This window comes from Nestor notabilis, unplaced genomic scaffold (assembly GCF_000696875.1).
Source record: "Nestor notabilis isolate BGI_N333 unplaced genomic scaffold, ASM69687v1 scaffold1764, whole genome shotgun sequence".
NCBI lineage: Eukaryota > Metazoa > Chordata > Aves > Psittaciformes > Psittacidae > Nestor > Nestor notabilis.
The window spans coordinates 6,517-30,955 of NW_009924965.1; the positions used below are offsets into that span (position 1 = coordinate 6,517).

A 24,439-nucleotide genomic window follows, 5' to 3' on the forward strand; every position below is an offset into this window, starting at 1 on the left:
ACCACAACCCTCTGAGACCTGCCATTCAGCCAGTTCTCTATCTACCTCACTGTCCACTTGTCTAGACTGTGCTTTCTGAGCTTGCCGATGAGGATGTCATGGGAGACAGTGTCAAGAGCCTTGCTAAAGTCCAGGTGGACAACATTCCCTCATCTCTCCAGCCATGGTGGAAGGCAGTTAGGTTGGTTAAGCATTATTTCCCTTTGATGAACTCATGCTGACTAGCTCTGATCTACTTATGTCTCATGGTGTAGGACGAGAGAGAGGGGAAATTTTATTTTTTAAGGAGTACACTCTGAAAGAGCAAATAAAATGAGGGATTTTTTTTTTAGGCTGGGATGAGAGAATGAGCGAAGAAAAATATGAAGTTGAGACAACAATAGGGCATAGTGAAACTTAAACTTGCTGGAACTGTCCGTACAAGATTACGTGGTTCCTGCCTTCCCAGGCTCTAGGGAAAAGTTGGATTTTTTCCCTTTTGCTTCACTACCGTTCTCTCACGGGTTGCTAGAAAGAACAGTGACTTCTTTAAGCAGATCTGTGCTACCCACTACTTGTGTGTGGCAAGGAGTTCTCCGTACCACGTACAAGCAGACAATGTCTATGCAGACTCTTTTCCTCCTACACAAATGCTGAGGGCATCTTGCTTGTTTTATGCTTGAAAGGGAAGCTTGTTCTGTGGCTTGGACTCAAACAATGGGGTGGTTTTTTTTTTCTTCTCTACTCCATTAGCTGGAAAAAATACATAAAGCTTCAGTTTTTCAGAGTTCAGTTCATTGAATTGCTAGAAGCCTTTGTTTGTTCCGAATAAATATTTGTTAATTACTTCACAAAAGAATATTCTTTGGCCCGTGGTCAGAGTACGTACAAGAAAAAGGAAGCTCTGATACGACTCCTTGATGAAAATCCCCCTCCTCTTAGGGTGCTGTTCCTCTTTCACTCATTCGAAGTGAGAGCCGTGATGACAGGGGAGTGCGGGGGATCAGGGCTAACCTGGCGGGACTGAGGAGTTAGTGAGTTTGAGAGGTGAACAGCGTGGACTCTGAATGGCAAAATGAATGAATGGTGGTTTCTTCTGGCTTTGGTTATTAAAATTAAACTGGTATGCTTAATTCTCCCACCCTTGCAGTGCTTACATGCTCATTCCATATCCCCTCAGCATGTGCTTTTCCTTCCCCTGGCTTGCCATGGTGGTTGGGTGAGAGACAGCAGTTCCTACAAAGAGGCGCACACAGTGGCTGTTGGGTGTACCCGATGGCCAGCACGTTTTCATCCCTTTCAGTGTTGGGCTATTTCGTTGACTGAACTACAGCTTCCAGAGCTCACTGGTGGTCTGTATTGCAAGGCCTGCTTCCGCTGCCTGCTGTTTGTGTTCCCATGCTGCAGCCGGTCAGCTGGGATTGCCCAACAGGCTTGGTAGTGTTGGGTCAGGGAGAAAGAAGAGGAAGTGGCGCAGCTCATGTGAGCTCTGTTTTCTTGGGAAATGAGGCTTAAAGTTGCATATGTAAAAGACGGTTTCTCAAGTTCCCGACAGAGTCTAGGCTTTCCTTAATTTTAAGCTCCAATAAAATAACCTGGTTTAATACAAATCTACACCTTAGGATGGCCCTATCACTTGAAAGAAGTTTGATGTCTGACTTCTGGAGGCTGCTGAACTGGTATCTCCTACTACTCCACATAAAACCCCATGATTTAAGGACTAACGTAGCTGGATTTTTCTTATTTGGTTTGTTGGGGGGGGGGGGGTGGGGGGGCTTTGGTTTTTTTGAAATTTTTTTTTTTTTTTATTTTTTTTTTTTTTTTTTTTTTTTTTTTTAAACTGTCTTTGTCTGGAATCTTTCTCTTCAGTTTGCCTTCTTCCAGAGCTAGTTTATTCAAAGGTGAGAAATAAATCAGCTAAGATCCTGAAGAAGCAGGAAGGTTTGCTTTCCTCTTCTGATCAGGGAGGAAACCCTCTGAATTTCAGATACTGTAGCCCAGAAACACAGAATAATGTGATCAAAAGCAGAAAAGCATGGTTTAATACAAATCAAATCTTACATTTGAGTTGCACATGTCACACGTGCACCCACTCGCAGTGATTTTACAATGGTTTTGCTTTCACATGGATGTGACACAAACACTGAAAGACACTCTTTTGTGATGTTACCAGATCACCCTTTGTTTCTTAACATAAACTACAACGAATGTACAGATGTATCTTTGCTTAAGTCTGGATAAGGGATAGTGTCTTTACAGTTTAAAAGGTGCCAAATAATGAATATGTTCAACAGATTTTCTGAATCACTCTGAATTTCACTTACTCTGTAGGAAAACTATGAGTACAAGCACAATATTAACCTTGATCACTTTACATTTGGGGGTGCTTGTGGTCTGCTTGCTGTTTTGACCATGCATAAGCCTCATGGTATAAAAAAAATCAAATTACTCATGCTTCTGACCTATAGTTGATTTGTTATTTATGAGGTCTTGCACTTGAAGACCTTAACGCATGCCAGAGAGCAGAAGCAGATGGTGTAGCCAGGACCCAGAGAGGTTTATACCTCAGCTTTCTGGGCTGGGCTTTTGTTCTACCTACAGCTGAGAAAAACTGGACAAGGGAAACAAGATGTGAGCCAGAGAGGAAACTGAGTAATAGCTGGGTCCAAGATGTTAGTTCCTCCAGAGGGGCTTATTTATTACAATGTTTGCTGGCAGCTGCTAGGAAAGAGTTTTTAAACTCGTCCTTTGCACCATAGAATTGACTTCCACAAACTGTTGTAGAGGAAACATCTGTGGATGGAAAACATCCTGTAACAGATAATATAGATGGCCTGCTCTATACTTGTTTGTATTGGAGGTATAGTGCAGTGTGTGTGCACGCACTTGATGTAGGAGTTGTTGATGTCTCTTCTCTTTTCACCTTACAGGGAATGTGATATGAACTTCCTGATTCATGAAACAACACTGATGCCGCTTGTTCTCCTTCTTTCTTCTCTTTACCTTTCCCATGCAGTCAAAGTGTCAGCAGTAGAGGTGAACACACCGGAGGAGATATTTGTGGAGAATGGGACAGACGCAAAGCTTCCATGCACGTTTACATCTGTGGAAGTGATCAGCAGCGCAGCATCTGTTTCTTGGAGCTTTCAACCAGAAGGAGCAGCAACTCGTATATCAGTAAGGAATGGCTGTAGGGGAAGAAACCTGGGATGGGAGGTTGTGATAAGAGGTGCAGAGGTCTTCTAGCTGTTTCTGAGGAGCAAGGCAGTATGGATTGGAGCATCCTTCCGCGTGTCTTGTTTCCAGCACTGGGATTTTACGGGGGATTTTTTAGAGTTGTTTGAGTAAGTTTAAGTATTGCCATAGGCAAAGATCTCTGCAAAGACTGGAGTGTGCAGTGGCTGTAAAAATGCTAGTGCTTTTGTTAGTTAGAGGAGGGGGGTGTTGGTGTGGTAGGAGTATGTATGAAGTAGATGAGCAGCTAAGAATCTTTTTATAAGTTCTATATCCGCTTGCAGTTGAAGTTAGTCGTGGAGCTGTGCACTGAATGATAATGGCCACAGAATTTGAGTTACCACTATTACAGTGTTACATTGTGTGTTGTGCATGTTCCTTATTTTGTCCTTGTGTACTGGATAGCCTCTATATGAAAGGGTTTTAAATGAGACCAGTCTTCCTGGTTTCTGAAGAGAGTTGAATTGCTCAATTTAGTAGGCAGTTACATCTTTGTATTTTAGTTATTTGGCAAGTAAAAGACCAGACTGGCAAGCAACTTAAGGTAATAATAATTGCCATCACTCATTTCCTGTATGTTGAGCCCAAGTGTGCTCAGATCCTTTGTGTGTAGACCTTCAAAGAAGTGGCTTTGGTAGGTTGTTAGCTGTCTTCTTCCTCTTCCACATAAGCTGTGTGCTTCTGAGTCTGAGCTCTCTGACACTTCTGCTTCCCTCTTATTTTTTGCCCTGAGTGAGAATTTAGAGGAAGCAGAACAAGGGACTCCTGGGCAGCAGGGAAGATGTGGGGACAGCAGGTTGCTCAGCCTGTTAGTGATTGTCTCCAATGAGATCACTTAAACTCTAGGAGCCCTTCAATGCTCAGGACAGAGATAATACAAAACAGCCTCTTGCTCAATATATATTGCTCTGAAAATCAGTGTCTGAACTCCTGGTGGATAAATACTTAGTTTTGAAAAGGGATCTCTTCTCTGTGGGGAGCCAAAGCAGTAGCTGGGTAAAAGCTTAAGGAATTAGGGCATATTTCCTGCCAGTGTTGAACAGGATGGGTGAAAAGAAGCCATCTGTTTGTATGTTTTCTGCTCCCCATAGAAATATCCACCATGTATCATGTTTTGCCCTTTCCCTTCCACATCACTGTCCAAACCCCTTATTGTAGAAATATAACTTCGGGACATAAACTTTTTTTTTTTTTGAGGTGAAGTCAATTTAGACATTCTACCTGGATGTAGTTATCAGCACAACAGAGAGAATAGAGAATTATCATTGTGCAGAAGTGACCCATCATGATCTGATGTTAATATCCTGTTTCTTTTGAAGGCCTGGGGGAGGTATAGAGGGAAGATTTTTATTCTTCTTTTTTCTTTTCTAACTGAACCCAGGTTAAAATGGCTTGGTGGGTATTAATTTGAAAGATTAATCTCATGATCAGTTTATGTCTGAGCTAAGTCCATGCGTCTTTGGAAAAGGGTGGTCCTGAGCCTCTTTAGAATCAGCACTGTCAATCTTGTGGCCATGTGGTGAGGCTGACCTGACTGAAAGCTTGTCCCCTTCCACATGCCCGGTTATAGAGACATCTCTGCATGAATGAAACATCTGATGATAACAGAGTTTCACAGTCAGCTTAAACCAGTCTAAACCCATCAGCTTTTAGGTTTCAAAAGAAGCCTCAGGTTAAATCACTTAGTCAGACACATGGAGCGGCTTGAGTCACTAGGCTTGTGTTACAGGATGTATTTTGCTTTGTGATTTCTCCTCCCCCAGGTGAGGACACCTAGAAAGCTGAGGAATCTGCCTCTTGCCTTTTGTAGACTTCCAGTTGGATGACTCCCCTCATGCACACGGGTGTGGTAATGCAGCGCCTCTGTGCTTAAATTCATAATCCAGCTGGAAATGCTGCAGAGCGATGCAGATTTCCTCCCCAATGTTGACAGATGCCTGTGTGCTAGCAGACTTCCTACCAGATGAGATGGTTTATTGGATTTATGGTTGCCTGTAGACAACAAGTAAGTGTCAGATTGACTGCAGCACATACCTGATCTGGATAAGATTTGTGCTTCATAATGATCAGGTGTGATAATCAGAGTGCAGGTCTGAGAGAGAGGATGTTGGAGTGACAAGCCTCAGATCAAGGGTAGGAACAGGAAAAGAGATGGGAGGTGACTTGAATGGAAAGAGGACTAGTTTGTAGCCTGTCTGTTCTGTGGCAGAGAGACTGCAAAGAAGGTTGTAGAAAGAGGAACCTGGAATATTGTCTTGAATTTCTTTAACCATGCTCTGGAGACTGAACTGAAGAGAGTTCAAGTTGATTCTTGGTTGAGTTGTTTGACTTACTCTCTTTCAGAATGTGAAATGAAGAATGAATGTGCTCCTGCAATACAGCCCTGATCCCTCTCTTAGCATTATGGCCAGTGTTCAAACATCCTGTACCTTTGAAAGCAGAGTTGTCCTGTAGAAGTCCTATTTAATTCCACTGCTGTAAATTCCAATTTTGGCCAGGAATAGGGAGGAAATACGCAATTTCTCCTTAGACTGTGCTAAACAGGTTCATTCTTCAAGGATTTTTGGTCATGTCTAGGCAGTGCAGGGCCAGTGTACAACTTAGTCACCTAAAAACTAGGAAACAGTTACATTTAATTGCTGTGAAGGGCTGGAAACAGCTAGGTATGCTTTAAATTACTCATGGGATTTTTTTGGGGGTCGGAGAGAAGGAGGGTATTGCATGTTAGCTTAGCTGTGCTGTAGTTGCAAGTAACACACAGGAAAATATGAGATGGGAAACTTGGTATCCTTTTCCTACTAGGATGCAGAAGGCTTCCTGTACCTATAAGACAGTTGGGTGTGATCCAAAACTGTTTTATCCTTTAGTTATTTCCAGGTTACCAGCCTTTTTCTCTTTCCCCCACCTCCTTGTCTATGAAACCCTGTATCCCCCAAAACAGGGGGAAAAAACCCCAAACGATACAACCACAGAGAAAAAAACAACAGAAAACTGAAAGCTGCAGTCTGCTGTGGTATTGTGATTGAGATACAAGCCATAGCATGGTTGTGTGATGAAGAGGCAGCAAGCCAGACTGAAGTGGTGAGGCAGGAGGAAAAAGAAACCCTCAGATACTGGCTGTGTACAGTACAGTGGATTCTGGGAGAATGCTGCAGGAGTGTGAGAAGCATGGTAGCTTGGTCATCTCTAACTAGATTGTTTTTCTCTCTCCTTTCACTTGACTGCAGTTTTTCTATTACTTTAATGGGAAGCCATACCCTGGAAAGGACATACCATTTAAAGACAGGATCACGTGGGCTGGAGATCTTAACAAGAAAGATGCTTCTATCAGTATATCAAACATGCAGTTCCGGGACAACGGCACTTATATTTGTGATGTCAAGAACCCACCTGACATTGTTGTCAAGCCAGGAGAAATCCGAGTTAGAGTTGTGGAGAAAGGTATTCACCCTATATGATTTTTTCCCCTTCCCCTTCCTTTCCCCCCACTCTGTGTCTGTATCACTTTTCTTGTTGGTGGGGAGTAGCCTGGAGGGAACAACTATCTTCTTAATTCCTTTATTCCAGGTCCTAATAATCAAACTGATAGTCTCTCAGCTGATTAAAAAACTGAATGTCATACCCTTTTCCTCTGTATCCTCTAATTCCTGTGCATTTAACAAGTATTAGCAAAAGCTGGTGGAAGCCTTAATGAAAACCTGTCTTCTCATTTCAGAGTCCTATGAATTCTTTTTCTGTGTCAAGGGTTAGGGTGACCTTTGAAGTCTGGGGAACAAGGAGAGAAAGGGGCAGGACTTTTCTTTTTGGAAACCATCCACTGGAAAAAGAAACTAATAATCTGGACCAAGCACGTACTGACAGTGAAATGCTACTGTCTTCCATGGAAAGGTGTTTGTGTTGGATGTTGTAGTTGGTCTCTTACTTGGATGTTCTTACAGTATCCATGGTATGGATCTGCAAGGGCTGGCTTCTTTTAGTCATTTAAGGGTTCTGGTTAGCATTTGGTAACGATGATCACAGTTCAAGAGCACTTCTATTCTGTATATCAATTTGGCTCTTTATTTCCCTTGGCCATCCAAAACACTTGATTGTTCTAGCTAAGCTGGAGGTCAGCCAAAGTGTGACTGTTCCTACAATGAAATGGTTCTTACAGTGATCAGAGTGCCGAATTTATAATTACGAAGGAGAACAGTAAATGTTGAATTAATGAATGGCAGTGCTGATGCAGCTATTCTGTTTATATATGTATGGGAAGATACCTACGTGTATGGTCTGATTAGTATTATACTGCTGCTCTATCAGGTGTGTATCTTTGCTCATGAGGTCATTCCACGTACTTGTGCAGGCAAGGTCTATATCTAACTCTTCTGTTCACAGAGCAATTTGAGTTGGGTGGACCTCCAGAGGTCCATCACTTAGAACTTTTTGTTTCTTGGAAGTTTGAAGTCTGTATAAAATAGGTCAGTTTATTTTTTTACAATGTACTGATAGTCTCCATGAGGAAGTAGTAAAGCAACTGTTGGTTTGGCAGTCAGGCTGTCTTGGCAAAGCCTCTTCAGATATTAACCCAGGTTAAGCAGATGAAGACTGACTTCAGTACACTAATTCAGGTGATATTTTCCAACAGATTTGCATGCTGGATTCCCCATAGGTGGAGCATCGGGACAAGAGAATCTCAGTGGGAACCATGTATTTGGCAATACTTCTCGTCATTAGAAAAATGCTGCAACAAATGTCTTCAAATTCTTAGGAAGACCTCGAAAACAGGTTTTCAAGCGATAGCTGTAATGCTGTCTTGCATTCTCACTTTACCCGAAAGCACTGCTCTTGTAATAGGTTGTAACTCACCCTGAACTGAGATGGAGACTTTTTTTTGGTTGAAATAAATACATGCTGACTCTGGTGCAGTTTTTTCCATTTTTTTTCCTTTTACTGTAAATGCACTTAATTGTTCTGAATCGTGTATCTGGTGTTGTGAACTGTTCCAAGGCACATACATGCTTTATGCTTTTAAATTATTCATAGATGCTTCGTTAGCCTTAGTAAGTTCCGGGTTAACTGTTTAAAATCGCCAAGCCAAGTTAACTCAGCTGATGTGCACTGCAGTATCTACCTAGTGTTTGCACAAACAGCTACACTGGGAGAATCCTACTGGCAGGGATGAGAAGCAAGACTGTTCTTTCAGTGGTGCTTTTGAATCTGAAAAGTGCTACTGTTCAAACCTTAAATGACAGAAATTCGTAGGGAGTTCGAAGACCTTACGTTACATATAGGCTGCCCCTACTTGCAATAGGAAGCTACTTACTAGGTTCAGGACAGCCTGTGTTATCTGGAGGGAATCCGTCTTTAAAGTCTCCTGGGGGGAAAAAATTAGCATTGTTGTATGAAAATCTTTGTACTTAGCAGCAATGGAAACCTGCAGTTTTCTGACTATTTCATAGAACTGGTACTAACACACTTTAGTGAAAATGGAAGTTGCTTTGAATTATGGTGATGCTTAGTGAAAAGTGTTCTTTGAAAGGCTGAATTTTTGGCCTGGATTAAGCTGTTAACTTAAATGTTAGCTTTCAGAGCTGGTGTTTGGTTATCTAGCTGGGATCATCTGTTACAATGAAGTCATTGGCTGCTCTGCAAATACTTACGAGAAATTAGTGTAACTGTGGAAGTACGTGGGGAGGAAGAGGCATTCTTCAGCTGAACTATGTGGCTGTGGAATTGTGTTGTGGAACTTTTCTATATGCTCTTTTGGACCATGCTCTGTTAGACCATGTTCTGAGAGGCAATAAAGCCGGACTCTAGCTTCACTTGCAAACAGTTGCATTTCTTACGCAGTCTTGAAAACCTCTGTCAACAGAACATAACTGCTGTCCTTGACTCAAAATTGACCAACTTAAAAGAACCCTGAGTCAAATGACAAAGCTATCAGATTTTTAATATCTCTCTTTCAGCACAAAACTATAGGCACTCTGCAGTATAGTTTTGGATTGCTGCGTGCTTTCTTGCACTGAAAAGTGTGCGTGTTTTTTTCTTGTGTGCAAGGCAACATCTGGTCTGCGAACAGAGATGCCTGTCTGTTTTGATGCTTTTGCAGACACTTGTTCCTGCACTCGGGAAGGTGAAAAAGCACAGAAACTAGGGAACTCTTACTTCTTATATGCCTCAGAATATATTTATTTATCTTTGCATGTGGCTCAAAACCAATCTCAGCCTCAGGTACCTGAAAAGTATTACCATTTGTAAAATGCTCTTCTTTAACAGCAGATGGATCTTTCTAAAACCTTTCGGATGACTGCCAAAAGGTCCTGGGTTGTCTTCCTCTAAACTGTGAAACTCATGTCTTCATCTTTAATTTCTTAGTAAGAATTAGATGTTGTAACGAACTGTATTTAACACTGGAGAGCTAGGAAAGCTGTTGATGTGTTATTTGGCCAGGTGATGGTATGATCAGTGAAACAGCTAGAAAACAGGTAGCTCTTCTCCTGTAAGTCACTGAACTCGAACAAGACTAAACGTGAGCCCAGTTATTTATCTTAGTATGATGGCCCGTGCTTCACGGTACGATGTTGTGCTTCTTCCTCCGAAAGAAGTATGTCAGATGGGCTTGGTCTACTGTCGTGGTTTAAGCCCAGCTGGCAACTTGGAACCACGCAGCCGCTCGCTCACTCCCCCTCCTCTTCCTTCCTCCCCCCGCTCCTGGAGGGATGGGGAGGAGAATCGAAGGAATGTAACTCCCACGAGTTGAGATAACAGCACTCCAGTAACTAAGGTATAATACAAACCACTGCTGCTACCAATAATAATGATAAGGGAAATAACAAGGATAGAGGACACAATTGCTCACCACCCGCCGACCGATACCCAGCCCGACCCGAGCAGCGATCTGGGCCTTCTGGGTGACTCCCCCCAGTTTCTATACTGGGCATGACGTGCTGTGGTGTGGAATAGCCCTTTGGCCAGTTTGGGTCAGGTGTCCTGCCTCTGCTTCCTCCTGGCTTCCCCTCCTCTCTGGCAAAGCATGAGACTGAGAAAGTCCTTGGTCAGAGTAAACATTACTGAGCAACAGCTAAAAACATCGGTGTTACCAGTGTTGTTCCCAGACTGAAAGTCAAAACCACAGCACTGCACCAGCTACTAAGAAGGAGAAAAAAATGACTACTATAGCTGAACCCAGGACATCTACAGACTGCAATGTGTAAGTATGGTCTGTGGTTCATGCTGGAACAAGTCCAGCAAAGGGCAACTAAGATGATTAAGGGACTAGACCACCTTTCCTGTGAAGAGCAGCTGAGAGATCTGGGGTTGCCTAGCCTGCAGAAGAGAAGAAAGACACAGGGGGATGCTCTCACCAGGTATTTATGTATGTTGATAGGATCTAAAGATGACTGAACCAGGCTCTTCAGTGATGCCTAGTGACAGAACAAGAGACAGTGGGTGGAAACTGAAACACAAGAAATTCTGTCTTAACTTAAGAAAACGCATTTTTACTGTGATTGAAGGCTTGAATAGGTTGCCCAAAGAGTCTCCCATCCTTGAAGACAGTAAAAACCAAACTGGACAGATTATTGAGCAAACTGTGCTAGCTGACCCTGCTTGAGCAGGGGCTTGGACTAGACAATTTCAAGATGTCCTTTTCAACCTCGGAGATTCTGTGATGGTCAGATGCAGATATCTGAGAAAGATTTTTTCCTACGTAAGATGTCATTAAACACAATGCAGGGGGAAGGGAGGGACTCCGTTTCATACTGGGAAGAGCTACAATGGTAGTCTGAGTGTTCTTTATCTTGTAAGTCTCTTATACTCATTCTCTGATTGACTGCTCTGATTTCTGGCTGCTCTTTCTTGGCCTACCCTCCTCCAATATTGTATTAGGGAAAACGTGAGTAAAGCAATGCTGTGTTCCTGTAAGCATATTCGTAGTATCATACCGTGATCCTAACTTAAGAGGGGAAAGAATGACTCTATAAAAATGTATAGAGATGTTTTTGAGAAACCAGAATCTTGTATAAATACTCTTAAGAGTGATCATGGGTAGTAACTAGGCTGTCTGCTGCATGCTACCCAGAGAACACCCAGCTTTCAGCATTCTTAGTTGGTTAGAAATGCACCGTGTTCAAATCTGCTTTGAAGTGTGCTTGTCTTCTCCTGTTGAGTTTGCTGGGAATTGCCAGATGAACGTAACTTTCTTCTTTCCCCTTCAGATACAAAATGAGACCGGGTTGTCCTCATTGTCACTTGTGTTTCCTGACACGTAAAAATTCTTGGTTGAGTATAAACTCTTTTCTGAAGGACAGTGACATTAAGAACACTCTTGGTGTGTGCTCTGTTCATACATTATCCTGCTGGCTGCCTGCTATCACTGCCACTTAGGCTGCATGTTATAATTCCTGGATGTTACATTAGTGCCTTCTGCTCTAAACAAATCCAAGGTCAAGAGCATTTGTGGTTTGTGCTTCTGTTGATCAGGGAACACGGAAGAGTTGAATGTTTTCTCCCTTCTCTCCCCAGACAGCCTGCCTGCGTTCCCCATTGCCATGGTGGCAGGGATAGTCATCGGTACGGTTACAGGTCTCTCACCGCTCATCTCTATTGTCGTGTGTCTTATCATCAGAAAGAACAACTCTAAAAAACGATACTCTGGGTAAGAGATCTCCCTCCTCACCTGTGGGTAATGTGAGGAACATCAGCAGGATCAGAGGGAGGGCTTGGAGGGGAGGAGGAGTTGTTTCAAGCCAAGTCTTGGCAACCATGTCTAGAGATAGAGTATGGGCATGCGGGACACTGGTCATCTGCCTTCAGTGATTATCCTTGTACTATGCTTGAAAAGACCCACTGATCATGAGTTGCACCAGAAAATCACTAAATGTTGGAGTTAATCCCCAGCCACAAGCATATACACCCTAAGAACACTTAATCTAAGATCCCCGAGCTCTGGTCTGTTTCCTTTCCCTTCCCCGCACCCCTACTTCCCCTGCTCCCCCACTCCCAAAGGAAAGGTGCCACACGTGGAATGCTTTTAAGGAATGTTCCGTGTTGAGATGGAGACTGGAATTTTTCAGTTACCAGTGTCTGGCTCCTGAGCCTGTAGTATACTTGCCAAAACCCCATTCATCACCACAATTCAAAGTGAGGAAGGAGTAGCCACTCTGCATCCATTCTCATTCACTGCCTGTTTTTTATTAACTCTTACCATCCCTGCAAGGTTTTTAGTGTTAGGATAACTCCAAAGTGAAGTGCACAGGTCTTTGACTGGGCATATGAAAAAGCTACGAGAACTACCACAGGCAGACTCTAGTCCTGTGGTGAGGGAGCTTGGTGCTGGTCAGGGAGGCACTTCCTTTTTTCTCCTCTCTAATTAGCTGGTAATTTGCTTCTATAAGGAAGAATGAAAATTATGTATGTAGTCTTAGAAACAACCCCCAAACTTCTAACTTTCTTCTGTTCTTTCACCAACCAATACTCCTTGGGTTGCCTGTGGGATAAAAGAAAATAACTCAAAAATAAACTTGTGGGGATTTCTGAATTAAACTTTGCCCTGTCCTTTTCCCAGTTGGAGAGCTTAGAGAGAGTGAATTGGCTATTGCCCAGTGGTAAGGCTAAATATAGCAAAGGTGGCTGTGTGTGCTCCAAATTGTGTGGAAAGCCTGGTTTTCCCTTTCTGCATGTGTCCCTCCCCTAAGAATTGGAAAGAAGCCTGCAGTGTCATGCACCAGCAGTGTGCGTGAGGTGGTCCCCTTGCCTTGTTCCCAGTGACCTGCTCTCCATTGTCTGCCTGCTGAAGGACACATGCTGGTGCTGAGCAGGGAGCAGTAGTTTACGCACTGTAATTTCCTGTAGTAGATTTAACTACTTGGGGAAAGTAATTGCTGAGGTTTAAATACTGCTTTCACTGACCGTGCATGACGTGTAAAGAGAAACCAAGTGTGCTGTGACCCCCTCCAAACTTACAGACTGTCTTCTACATGATGCTAACCCAGTGTGTGGCGGTGGTGGCGGTGAGATGCACTTACTCTTGGATAACCATTCTGCCTTGAACTGAGGTGGGCTGGGGCACTGCGTGGCATCTGGAACCCCTGCATGGCCGCAGTTTCCATTCATTCTCTGACTTTGGTGTGTTTTTGTTTTTGTTTTTTTCTTTCTGCCTTGGTGTGCTGGGATCGGATCCTGCTTACCTTCCTCTTCTTACAGAGATCCTGATATAGACGCCAGATTGGGAATGTAGCAGGGCTGGGTCTTCTCTTCCAGTCCCACTAGACACTATGGTAACTAATCAAGTTGGTGGTTGCTGTTAATACCTGTGCGTATGTGTACACATTTCTTCTTCCTTTGCTGACTAACCAGCTAGCTCTCTACTAACATAACTTCACTGTAATTTGTGCTGGAGTCTGTTGGCAAAGGGATGGTGCATTTCACTGGGTGCTTGGGTTTCATTGTCTCATGTCTAAGTGGGGTGGAATTGCTGCTTATCCTGGATGGTATCCCTCCATCTCTTCCAACAGTGAACTAGGCTTAAGCGCAGGAAATTCAGAGCCCTTTCTGTGTCAAAATAGAAGTAAATTCCCTGTAAGTGTTCCTCTGGCCCAGACAGCTCAGGTGCTTGAAAACTTGCAATGATCTAAATGCATTAATTGCTCAAACCTGAATTATGCCTTTTAGATGGTATAGATCTGAGGAATTTTATGAATAAAGCAAACTGTTAATAGTTACATCATTTTGGTAACAGAAGGGCTGCTTTGTCCCTGAGGCAGTAGAAGCCCCCTTGCCATGAAGGCCAGGGCAATATATCTTTTTCTCCTTACTGCTGCATCTAAGCTGGAGCTGAGTCTTTTATGGTTAGACTTACCAAAGGATAAAAAGTGATTGCCCTGTGAGGAGGTGGTCTGCTAAATGTCTCTGTCTTTGTTTGTTCCTGTACTTGCTTTGTTCACCATCTGTCTACAAAGATTGGGGAAAAAGATGCCCAGTGGTCAGAGGGTTGTGGTACCAAAGGGAACTCCTGTGTGTGCTGTCAAGGAGGTGGCTTGTTTTGTGTCCTGGGTGCTTGGGTACAGAGAGGTAAACCTAGCGTTTAGAGACGTATTACTGTGTTGCCCAGAAGCTACTAACATTAAGTTTAAGGGCATTTGCTGATATACTTAGCTCTGCAGTATTCATTTATCTGTCTGTTAAAGGTTTGTTTTCAGTCCTGCTTTAAGCAGGCAAGAAAAAAGTGATCAGAGAGTGAAAACTGGCAAACTTCTTTTAGGGATGTTGGTTCTCACCACAGGACAGTGTTCTTGTTTGAAAACCGAGATTTGCCTGATGACATATCCACGTAGCTCTGTGAGGGCACCTAGCTTAAATGTCATAATGTGTGATTCTTAAAGCTCCAGATACTAGTGTCTGTTGTGAGTGGGCAGAATTATTTCGGGATCGTAGCCTGACCAAAACCAAGGAAACTAATGCAGAGTTTGGTAGGAAGTGTGGAGAGCTGGTGGTTCTGGCAAGTGCTCACTTCTAACTGTAGCACTCGTGTAACACTTGCCTCAGTGACTGGGGCTATTTAGCTTATAGTTAGAAAATAATTGCTGTTCACCACTGAAGCCTCAGTGAAGAAAACACGTGGGTTTAGACATTGGTTTGGGTTTTAATGGGAATATCTAGGGAACAGGCGGGTTGGAGGAGCTGCTGTCCTGTGTTGTTCCTTCATGTTGCTTACCAGTGGGACTCTGGAGGAAGGCTAGAGAACTGTCTGGGGAGAGATGGAGAATTGTGTGTGTTTATTTCAGAATCCATTGTGTTCATTTTTGCTTTGGCATTATGTGCCCCATTCATCCACCCATCACTCGTGTTTTGTTTTTGTTCCTTTTTTTTCCTTTTGTTTCTTTTGTGTGCCTCTTGAACATTGTCGTGCAAACTCTGCTCTGCCACCTCGTCAGCTGCAGTACATCTGAGAGCTTGATGTCACCGGTTAAGCAGGCTCCGCAGAAGTCGCCCTCCGACACAGAGGGTCTGGTAAACAGTGTGCCCGCCAGATCACACCAGGTAAACTGCTCCCTGGCAAGGAGGAGGAGTGGGCAGTGGGGTAGCTCTTTAATGCAGAGATGCCGTTAGCTACTGGATGTGCAGTCACCCCATAAAGTTGCCTCTAGGGTTGTAGTGGGGAGGAGGTTCACTTGCTGCCTCATCGCTGTGAAGGTGCATGCTCTGTGGCATCTGCTTCCTTCGCGAGGAGATGAACCAGCGCAGTGCAGACAGTGATCAGCAGTGATCAGTCTGAATATGGCTCTTGCTGCTGAGAGCTTTCTTCTGCTGAGCCACCCAGCTTTTGTGGGTTTGAAATGGCCACACTTGCTCTTGTGCTTGCTGTTAGCAAAGTTTTGCTGACTTTGAAGGAAGAAGGTGGTAGATAAGAATCCAGACTTGACATCCCCTGGGAAATTAACTCGCAGGGGAGAGAATGTGAGTCAGACAGGGATTCCTCACAATATATGATTACCTGTTAATAGTGTGCAGGATTTCCTTATTTGTAAGCTGTTTCTCACCTCTGTTTTGTGTATTCCCAGCAGTTTTCCTGTGGAGGTATGGATCCTGAGTGAGCTCAAGTCCAAAATAGACTTTTTCTTGATTAGCCACACCTTAGCAAGTATTTGCAGACTAGTGCGTGAACTGACAGGTTTCTAAATCAGAGTTAATAGCTGGTTTCTTAATTTCTACCCCCAAAAAGTAATAAATAATAGAGATGAGTGTTAATGTATTAACACTGCAGGGAAAAAATACAGTGCTAACAGTGAGCTGGATGAAGTCAAAGACCTAGCTGTATTGGGCTTCCAGTCAGTTTTGGAATGCAGCTTGTTCTTGGCAGGTGCAGTATTTCCAGAGTTTTAGCACATAGGCCCACAAAGCTTCCTACTGACTTGAGAGAACGGTTGTTCTTTGAGCTTAAAGACAATATACTCAAGTTTTAAGATTTAAAAGTAGCTTACATTTTGACTGGAGTCTAGTCAGGGCTACTGCGTCTAGTAGCAGCAGGCTGCCTCTAAGGCCTAGATAAAGCTTGTCTTTTCTACCTCATGGGAAGGGCTTCTAGAATGGGTGAATGAGATGGGTGATCCCTCCTCCTTCCCCTTCCATTCCCCCCCAGAAACCCCCACTTATGTGTGGGTTACGTGTGGGGTGTATGTTGCAGTAGCTGTTGGAGTCAACTTCCCTAGGTCAAAAGACCAAGCTGTTTTGTGTAATTACTGTCACGGTACGAAGCAGTACATGCAAGTGCCTGAGAGCTACATGGAGGAAGAGTTTTGCTGTTCTGCACTTGCATCTTGAAAGCAAAAATGCTTTTTTATCTTGTGTGTGACATTTTGATGTGAAAACTTTCCGTGCCCTCACCCTTCCATGTCCACAGTGTTCCGGGTCTCAGTGTACTGGAAAGAACGTGTCAGAGTAAATCTAAACTTCATACAGATAACTCAGAATCAGTGTGGTTTTGCCCTTCTGTAGTCAGTTCAGTCTGCTTGTTCCTTGTCAGAGTCGTCTTCCTGCAGGTAAGTTCCTGAAGGAAATATGGCCAATGGCTTTGTTCAGTTTTAGTTTAGGATTTTGCTTTTGGTTTTAGTTTTTTTTAATCTCTTTTGTCGGGCAAAGAGAGCTGTGTCTGGATTTTCTTTTCTTGGCAAACATTTGTAGCAGCAAGTGGTTTCTCTAGCTTGTGTTAAGCATTTGCCCCATCTTTACAGAACAGCGAGTAAACATAGTTACTTTTCTTTAGAAAGATCCACAATAAAATCAGGGTAGATCAGATTTTGAACAGATTGTTTGAATTAGTGAGGAAACTAAATTTCAGCTGATGACACTTTTATTTTTGACTTAGAGCCATTGCGGGTTTTTTGGGTTTTGTTGGGCTTTTTTTGGTTTTTTGGTGTTTTTTCTTTTGAAAGGGGTGATAGCAACATGCAAATGAACATATTTGAAATCTAGCACCACATACAAGTAAAACCTGGTATTTCTTATTAATGAAGAACTTAGTTGTAGTATTCAAGCTGTTGAGCTGTCATGTAGGTGAAATGCTGATACTCAGATCGGTGGCAGTTCCCAGGAGCTATTGCAGGAGGATTGCTGATTCAGGCACACTTCCGTGTCTTGGGTTGCCTGGCAGTTTTAGACCAGTGGTTCACACAGTCAGAGCTGTGGTCAAACAGTAAAGGCCTGTGGACTTCCCTGTAGCCTTTTACTTGGTAGGATGTGTAGGAAATGACTGAATGCTTCAGGCTTCACTGGTGGAGAAGAATTGTGAATACAAACCCACCTGCCTCTGCAAGTTAAAAACAGTCATAGAGCAGTTCACTCTCAAAGAGTGGCATTTAAATTAATTAAGTGAATTTTAATCATTTTGTTATTTATGTATCAGTTAAAGAATCAGTGATGAAGTATTTGTCCGCATCACTTCTCAGCTGAAAGTGTACTAGAGCCTGCACTTCCTATGTGTTTTGGGTGCAAGTTTCTCAAGCGTGGACCTTGCTTTCTGGAGTGCCCCAGAGTGCTGAAAGTGTGTGTATCTGATTCTGTGAATGTTCAGCTGGTTGAATCAACTCCATTTGTTTTCACTGTGGCTTCCTCCTCAGCAGGTATGTTCTGTCCTGTCAAAACTGCTTGTGGTGTTTCTTCTTCATGCCATCGTTCTGTAGTGAGTCATATTCTACCGTGACTGTTACTTGGATGAGCAAGAGAGGCATTTCCAGCAAAGAGAAGAACTGTATGTGTTTTCCACATGGGTGTCTTTGTTTAGCTCATAATCTAGGTTGCAGCAGGCAAACTAGCTGAGTATTCATTTCTGGGCAGGCTGAAGGACCAGTAATCTTCATGTGTAACTTACATAGAAGTGCATTCCTGATGCACAGAGCAGTGCGGTGTTAGGAGATCCTAGAGCAAGTCGGTCTGTCAGTGTAGAAGTGGGGATCACTAAAGCTACACTAGAACTTAAGCACAGGTCTCTGACTTTGCTCTTTCTGGCTTGAGGCATACCTGAACAGGCTATGTTCAAGCTCTGTTCCAGGCTTTGAACTGGACCCCAGGACCCTGGGAAGGAGCAGTTCATGGTGCCAGGAATCTTGATTCAGATTTCAGATCCACTTCCTGGAGCAGGAAACTGTGATAGCTGCAACATCTTTCAGAATGTGAAAAATCTGAAAATACCATAGGCCACTGTTAGATCATGATGCTCTAACTTGGTAATTCCTTTTCCTCTGCTGTCACTTGCAGTTCATGACTCTGCTGACAAACCCTTAGCAAGGTGTCGGTACACTTGCTACTCTTTCCCCTTCAGTTCTGAATGGAAAAATAGCAAGGCTTAGGGAAATGCTGGGGTTTATATGGCAGTGCTGGTCTGTTTTCTGGTTCTGAAGAGTCAGGAAGAGCTTTTTTGGATTGAGATGAAAGTTCTGACTCATTTAGACTTTTTTTGGAGCTTTTGCTTGTGGAAAAGACTCTTGACAAAGATTCAATCACTGGAGGTATCAAACGCAGGAAAAATATATGGTCCTGCTGCTGATTATAATCAGTGGCAGCAAATCAAATAGATGTAGCGTTGTAATAAATCACTGGTCCTCCTTTTCTCTGTGTTAGCCAATCTATTTATTTAGCTGGTAGTGAACACATTGAGATAATGATAGCTTGGTTTGGATCGGGTGATCGCACCAGTCAGTCTCTCCACCACCACCTGACATGCTGCTTGCAGCAGGATGTCTACATTTGACCTGGCATAAAATGAGTAGTGGTAAGATACTGATCCTGAGTGATCCTCCTGTGGTAGAAAACTGACCCATCAGAATTATTGGAGCAAAAATTGAAATGTCATAGTGAGCACTTTCCGCAGTTGTACCCTCCCCCCTGCAAGTGAGAGGAAGTGCTTTTGAGCTGAATTTATCATACCCTTGACTTCCAGAACTGCTTACAAATAAACCTTAGGGTAACTTTGCCTTCAAGTTTATATAGACACTGCACTCTAATTGGAACTAGTAATGTAATCCTGCTACAGTGCTGGAGACCAGAACAACATGAGGGCCAGCAGCAGGAAAAGGGGAAAAAAAACGTGGCTCTAATGAGCCTTGGAACCCAGAATTTTCTAAGACATCAATGTCTTTTGAGCATTTTCTCAGTCTATTATTTATATTCTGTGGTTTACATCTGCTCGCACGTTTTCATCCTTTTATCCATCTCCTTCCTCTTTATCACTTGGGAAATACTTTACCTGGAAGGACGAAAATTTGAGTTTAGACTAGTTCTGAAAGAGAACAAGATATGGATGAGGCGCGTGCTTTGCCATTGTGTTGGGGGGAAGATAGCTGTGCAGAAGCGTACCTATGGTCCTTCAAGGACTTAATTTTCTCTACAGAAGGTCTTTTTTCATCTCTGGCCCCCAATTGCTCTGGAAGATAGATTGAAGGATTTCTGGGTCGGTTCCATACAGGTGTTTTCTCACTTGGCAGCATACCGAACCACTAAAGAGGCTGCAACCAAACTGAAAGATCCCTCCTTGTAATCTCCTCACTCACCTACCCCCAAATAGGACAGTCCCTTTCCCTGCTGGATGAGGGTGTATGGTCTCTGCTGTGGTTACGTGGTAGGTGGTTGCAGCCTTCTGCTGTATGTGTGTCACTTGGGGCACCTACTCTTTATAGGCTGCAGCCCTGTCCTCAGCCCATCCCGAATAGCTGCAGTTCGCTTTCCTGAGGGCTGTGTTTTGGAGGACATGGTGTTTTAGGAAGGCACTGGCATGTCTGAAAGATGGTGCTGGAATAACCTCCACTGCACCCCAGCAAATGTTACGGAGTGTGGCCGTGCTTGCCCAGTGTGTCTGTGGAGGTGCTCACTACCTGGCTTGGCTCAGAAGTCAGGTAAGAGTTCTGCATTGCTGCAATGTTTTGGTGTTTTCTGGCTCACTGCTGTGTCAGTCTCGATGCCATCACTTGCTTGGGCAGTGACTGGTGGTGTAAGGTGGCTGCAGGTTTGTTCTCTCCCTCTTGGTACAGCTGTGCTGGGATTTACAGGATTTGAGTGGCAGTACGGGAATTATACCCTGGTGTCTGCTGGTAAATCTGTAGTACAGTTCCTCTTGAAAACGATTAAATCTGGCCTGCATCTGACTAAACCGTGTGTCTGCTCCATGGCATGTAAGAATTGCTGCTTTTCAGAACAAAGGATTCCAGATTTTGCTTTCTGTGAGAAGCAAGCAGCTGCAGCAGTGCTCAAGGGAGGCAGCAGTGCTGTTTGGCATGCTCCTGAGAGGAGAAAGGTGACAGACTAGAGTTCATTTGAGGTGAGGATTCATTCCACCTGCTTCAAAGTGCTGTTAGCAGTCATAAAAGCTCTGTGGTCTTGCTTTAGCTTTGGTCTTGCTGCAGCCCCTGCGGAAGCGAGGGGCAGTATGGCCTGTTGTGAGAATACTGACTGTGCTTTTTCATTCTGTTCCCAGGGCCCAGTCATTTATGCGCAGTTAGATCACTCCGGAGGACAGCACAGCGACAAGATTAACAAGTCAGAGTCTGTGGTCTATGCTGACATTCGGAAGAACTGAGATGAGATCCTAAGCTATCCAAAGGAGAACACACATTCAGACTGGAATTGCTTGAACAAGATTTGACCCAGAGAACTCACATGTGGCCTTTGATGCCTAGGCTAGGACCAATGCATGTGCATACAGAGGGAAAGATATATATGTATTGTGTGTAAATAGTCTATTTAATCGTACAGAAGTGAGACCAATGTTGCATGTTGAAATGCGGTAAGAATTTTGCTTAGAAATTGCCAATATTCTCTTTTTTTGTATCTAGTGTGACGAGAGAGAAAGTGAAAACTTGCATCACAATTTAAAAATATTTTTATCTTGATTATTAATGGAGAAACTGGAAGATGCTGAAGAGTCTGGGTTGACCTGGACAGTCTTTTTATTTTCTTTTGCTTGTAGGGCCTAATTTCTTTTGCTAAGGTGAGTATAAAGAAGACATCTTCTTTATATTCAGAGCTCTTTATGCATACAGGGTATTCATCTTTCCGTGGTCAAATTCTCAGTACAAGCTGCCTTCTCACATAAACTAGACACTGTTGCTTGGTTTTGTAAGCCAAATGGTGACTCCTAGCTATCCGAAATGTATGTCTTAGCAGTGTAAGTGAAGGAAACGTTTAGGCCTACCTGACCTGTGTAACACAAGTCACAGAACTGTTTACTTCTGTATTGAGCCCACCTATTCAAGCTCAGTCCTTTAAGATACAGGGATAATGTTGATCCAATGAATTTTGTGAAATGGTAGTTCACCTGTGAAAACTCACGAGCTACTGAGTTGAAGGGGTAGGAAGCTGTAGCTGTAGGTGGTTGCCTCGGACTGTTGGACATTTCAATGCTCCTTCCTCAAAGCTCTGTTACTTCGTATGCGAAAAAGGGCTCCAAGGAATCTGTACACCCTCACCTCTTTCCCATGGCTCCACTGTCACTTCCTTAGAGGTGCTTTATCTGTTCTTAAAAGCCTTGTAGTGAAGTCTGAATGACCTCTGGAGGAAATCTAGGGCTGCACTCTCTTTTTAATCTTTTTAATGTGTGTTTTTATGTAACCTATATTTGCACAGAGGATGCGGAGGGCAGTTTATTTCCTTCCTCTCTGCAAGTCTACTACTTGAATATAATTTTCCAGCGTCTTGTTTCCAGATTAAACTCCTTACAGATTGCTAAGGATCCCTGTCCTCTTGTGCTGAAGAGGATCTTTCCTTAGCTGGCCCATTTGTATCCTGAAATCTGATGCTCAAAGCGAGAAGGGGCATTCTGGCTGAGATCTTCTCAGAGGATTTCTGTTTCGTACATCCTAACGTGGTATTGTTTCTTTTTGTAGCTGCAAATAATACTCCATTTGGTCCACCAGAACCCTTTCTCTCTGATTCTAACCCATTTCCTAGTTCAGTCCCTTTCAAAGGAGTAGTGCTCTTCATTCCCTCCCATCAAGTATTTAAACACACTGGTAAGATCCCCCGTAAGCCTTGTCTTCTTCAGGCTGAACAGTCCCAGCTCTCTCAGCCTTTCCTGATACGAAAGATGCCCCAATTCCTTTTGTCATCTTTGTGGCCCTGGACTGAACTTGCTGCAGTACATCCATGTATCTCTTGTTTTGGAGAACCCAGGACTGGACACAGTGCCTCAGGTATGGCCTTGCCAGTGGGGTATAAAGGGAAGGGGTCACCTCCCTTGACTTGCTCTCAATACCTTGCCTAATGCAGCCTCGGATACCATTTGCCTTCTTTGCAGCAGGGCACGCTGCTGGCTCGTGTTCAACCTGGTGTCCACCAGGATCTCCATAGGGCCTTTCCTGCAAAGCTGCCAGCCAGGCAGCCCCCAGCAGGTACTGGTGCATGGGGTTGTTCCTCGGCAGGTGCAGGACTTGGCACTTCTCCTTCTTGAACTTCATGAAATTCCTCTTAGCCCAGTTCTCCAGCCTGTACAAGCCTGTCTGAATGGCAACACAACCCTCTCCTATGCCAGCAACAACTCCTGGCTTTGTATTGTCTGCAGATTCCTCTCTGCTGAAGTTATGTTATGGCTTTTGCAGACCTCATCTTCAATTTATCAGTTGAAAACTTGGTTTGAACTCCTGTCCCTCAGTGAGTTTGCAATACTCTTAGCTTGGTATTTGTAAACTTGAGCCAATGTTCCACTGTAACATCAAGTATAAATACGGTTTTAAGCTGATGGCAGACCCTTTCAGAACCACGTTAGATAATCCTTTAATTATCACAGTGCAACTTTAATTTTTGTGTACAGTGTCATTTTGGGTTTTTTTTCCCCCGACTTAAGTTGGGTAAGCCAATGCTACATTCTTCCATCAGGATCAGGCACTGTTTCCTGACAAAACCTGCCTTTGTTAGAAGCCTCATTAAGATCAGGATGAATCCTGCTGCTATTGCTTTCCTTATCTACCAGTTGTTACTTGCCAGCGTTTGTTTTACACTTAGTGAGAAATGAAGGCTTTTGACATGATTGATGGAGAAACTTGATCTTGATCTGCCTGTGTTCATCCCTGTGCATCACCATCTTTCTCCCCAGACATTTTAGAGCAAGAGGGAGAAATGTGATTAATGTAGCGATCAAAAACTTGCTGCTATGGGAAGGTAGGGCTCTCCTTGGCTCTGTGGTCTGCTACTAATGTTTGTTCCTTTTGCTGCTGGAATATACTGGAGAATCTGAGTCCTTACCTGGTGCTGACTTCGAGAAACATGCTGATCTGGTGCTAACTTTAGGAGACACTGGTCTGGATGGTGCTAACTAATTCTAGGAAACCTCTCCTTTCATTGCTTTTGTTTAGCTACAGGTGTGTACATACTGCCCATAAAGAGGAGGCTTTTGCAAGGCTGACTGAACCCTCTTTGTGAAGGCAGAATGAACTAACTTGGAAGTATTTTCTTAAGATGTTGAACATCTTTCTAAAAAGAAACAGAAGTCCTGTCCTCAGGAATAGCAGAAATCAGTCCAAATCCCTCTCTAGTGCAAAGCTGTTGAATTTTAAATATATATATTTATTTTTATTTTATTTTTGGTCATGGAAACATGAACAATGCAGCTATTAAATCACTTCTTTGGGCTGAAGTCGAAAGAACTTGAGGCAGTGTGAGACAACACTTGGGAACTTTCTGTCTCTCATGTTATCTTAGCTTGTTTAATCATGATAACCTGTGCTGATGAAAGGGACTGATGCTAAGTTTGCTTACTTAGTAAAGTCTCAGGAGACAGAGGACGTCCATGTCCTTGATGGCTAGCAAGCAAAGATTAAGGTCAGACAAGGTCATCATATATCCTGATGTTAATGTGACCAGAAGTTTAACTCTGCTCTACTGCTCATCTAATTCTACGATGCTGTTCTTTGCCAGTGAAGAGGAACAGCTTGGACTTGGAGGAGCACTGAGTGTGTTGTCCTTGTCCTGTCATAGTAGTGCTAGTTGGTTTTATGACCCTCTGTTGTAAAAAGAAGTGCTGTTTGACAGCTTGCTCAGCTCAGCTGAGGAGTAGGCAGCCTCTCTCGAGGCAGTACCAAATGACTAAAACTTAGGTGGGTCATTGCTCTTGGACAGTGGAGCTGGGGAAGGTCTGTGTGATGTAACAGACTTTTATTCATCACGCAGACAAGACTGGGATCAATCTGAAATAAGTTTCTCAGCTGAGGGGAAGGAAACGGTCTTTTGTGGGTAAAAGTGACCTTCTGCCCGTTGCAGGAAT

The 24,439-nt window shown here is 43.5% G+C and overlaps 1 protein-coding gene across 1 annotated transcript; it reads left to right on the top strand.

Annotated features, from left to right (window-relative positions):
* Window positions 1-2,995: 2,995 nt before the first annotated feature.
* Window positions 2,996-21,109, top strand: MPZL1 (myelin protein zero-like 1; the record flags this gene model as incomplete). The annotated part of the gene is made up of 5 exons (XM_010012809.1): window positions 2,996-3,156; window positions 6,441-6,654; window positions 11,719-11,851; window positions 15,129-15,234; window positions 20,660-21,109. Coding segments are annotated over 5 exons (716 nt in total), but the record flags the coding sequence as incomplete, so codon positions are not given.
* Window positions 21,110-24,439: the final 3,330 nt, after the last annotated feature.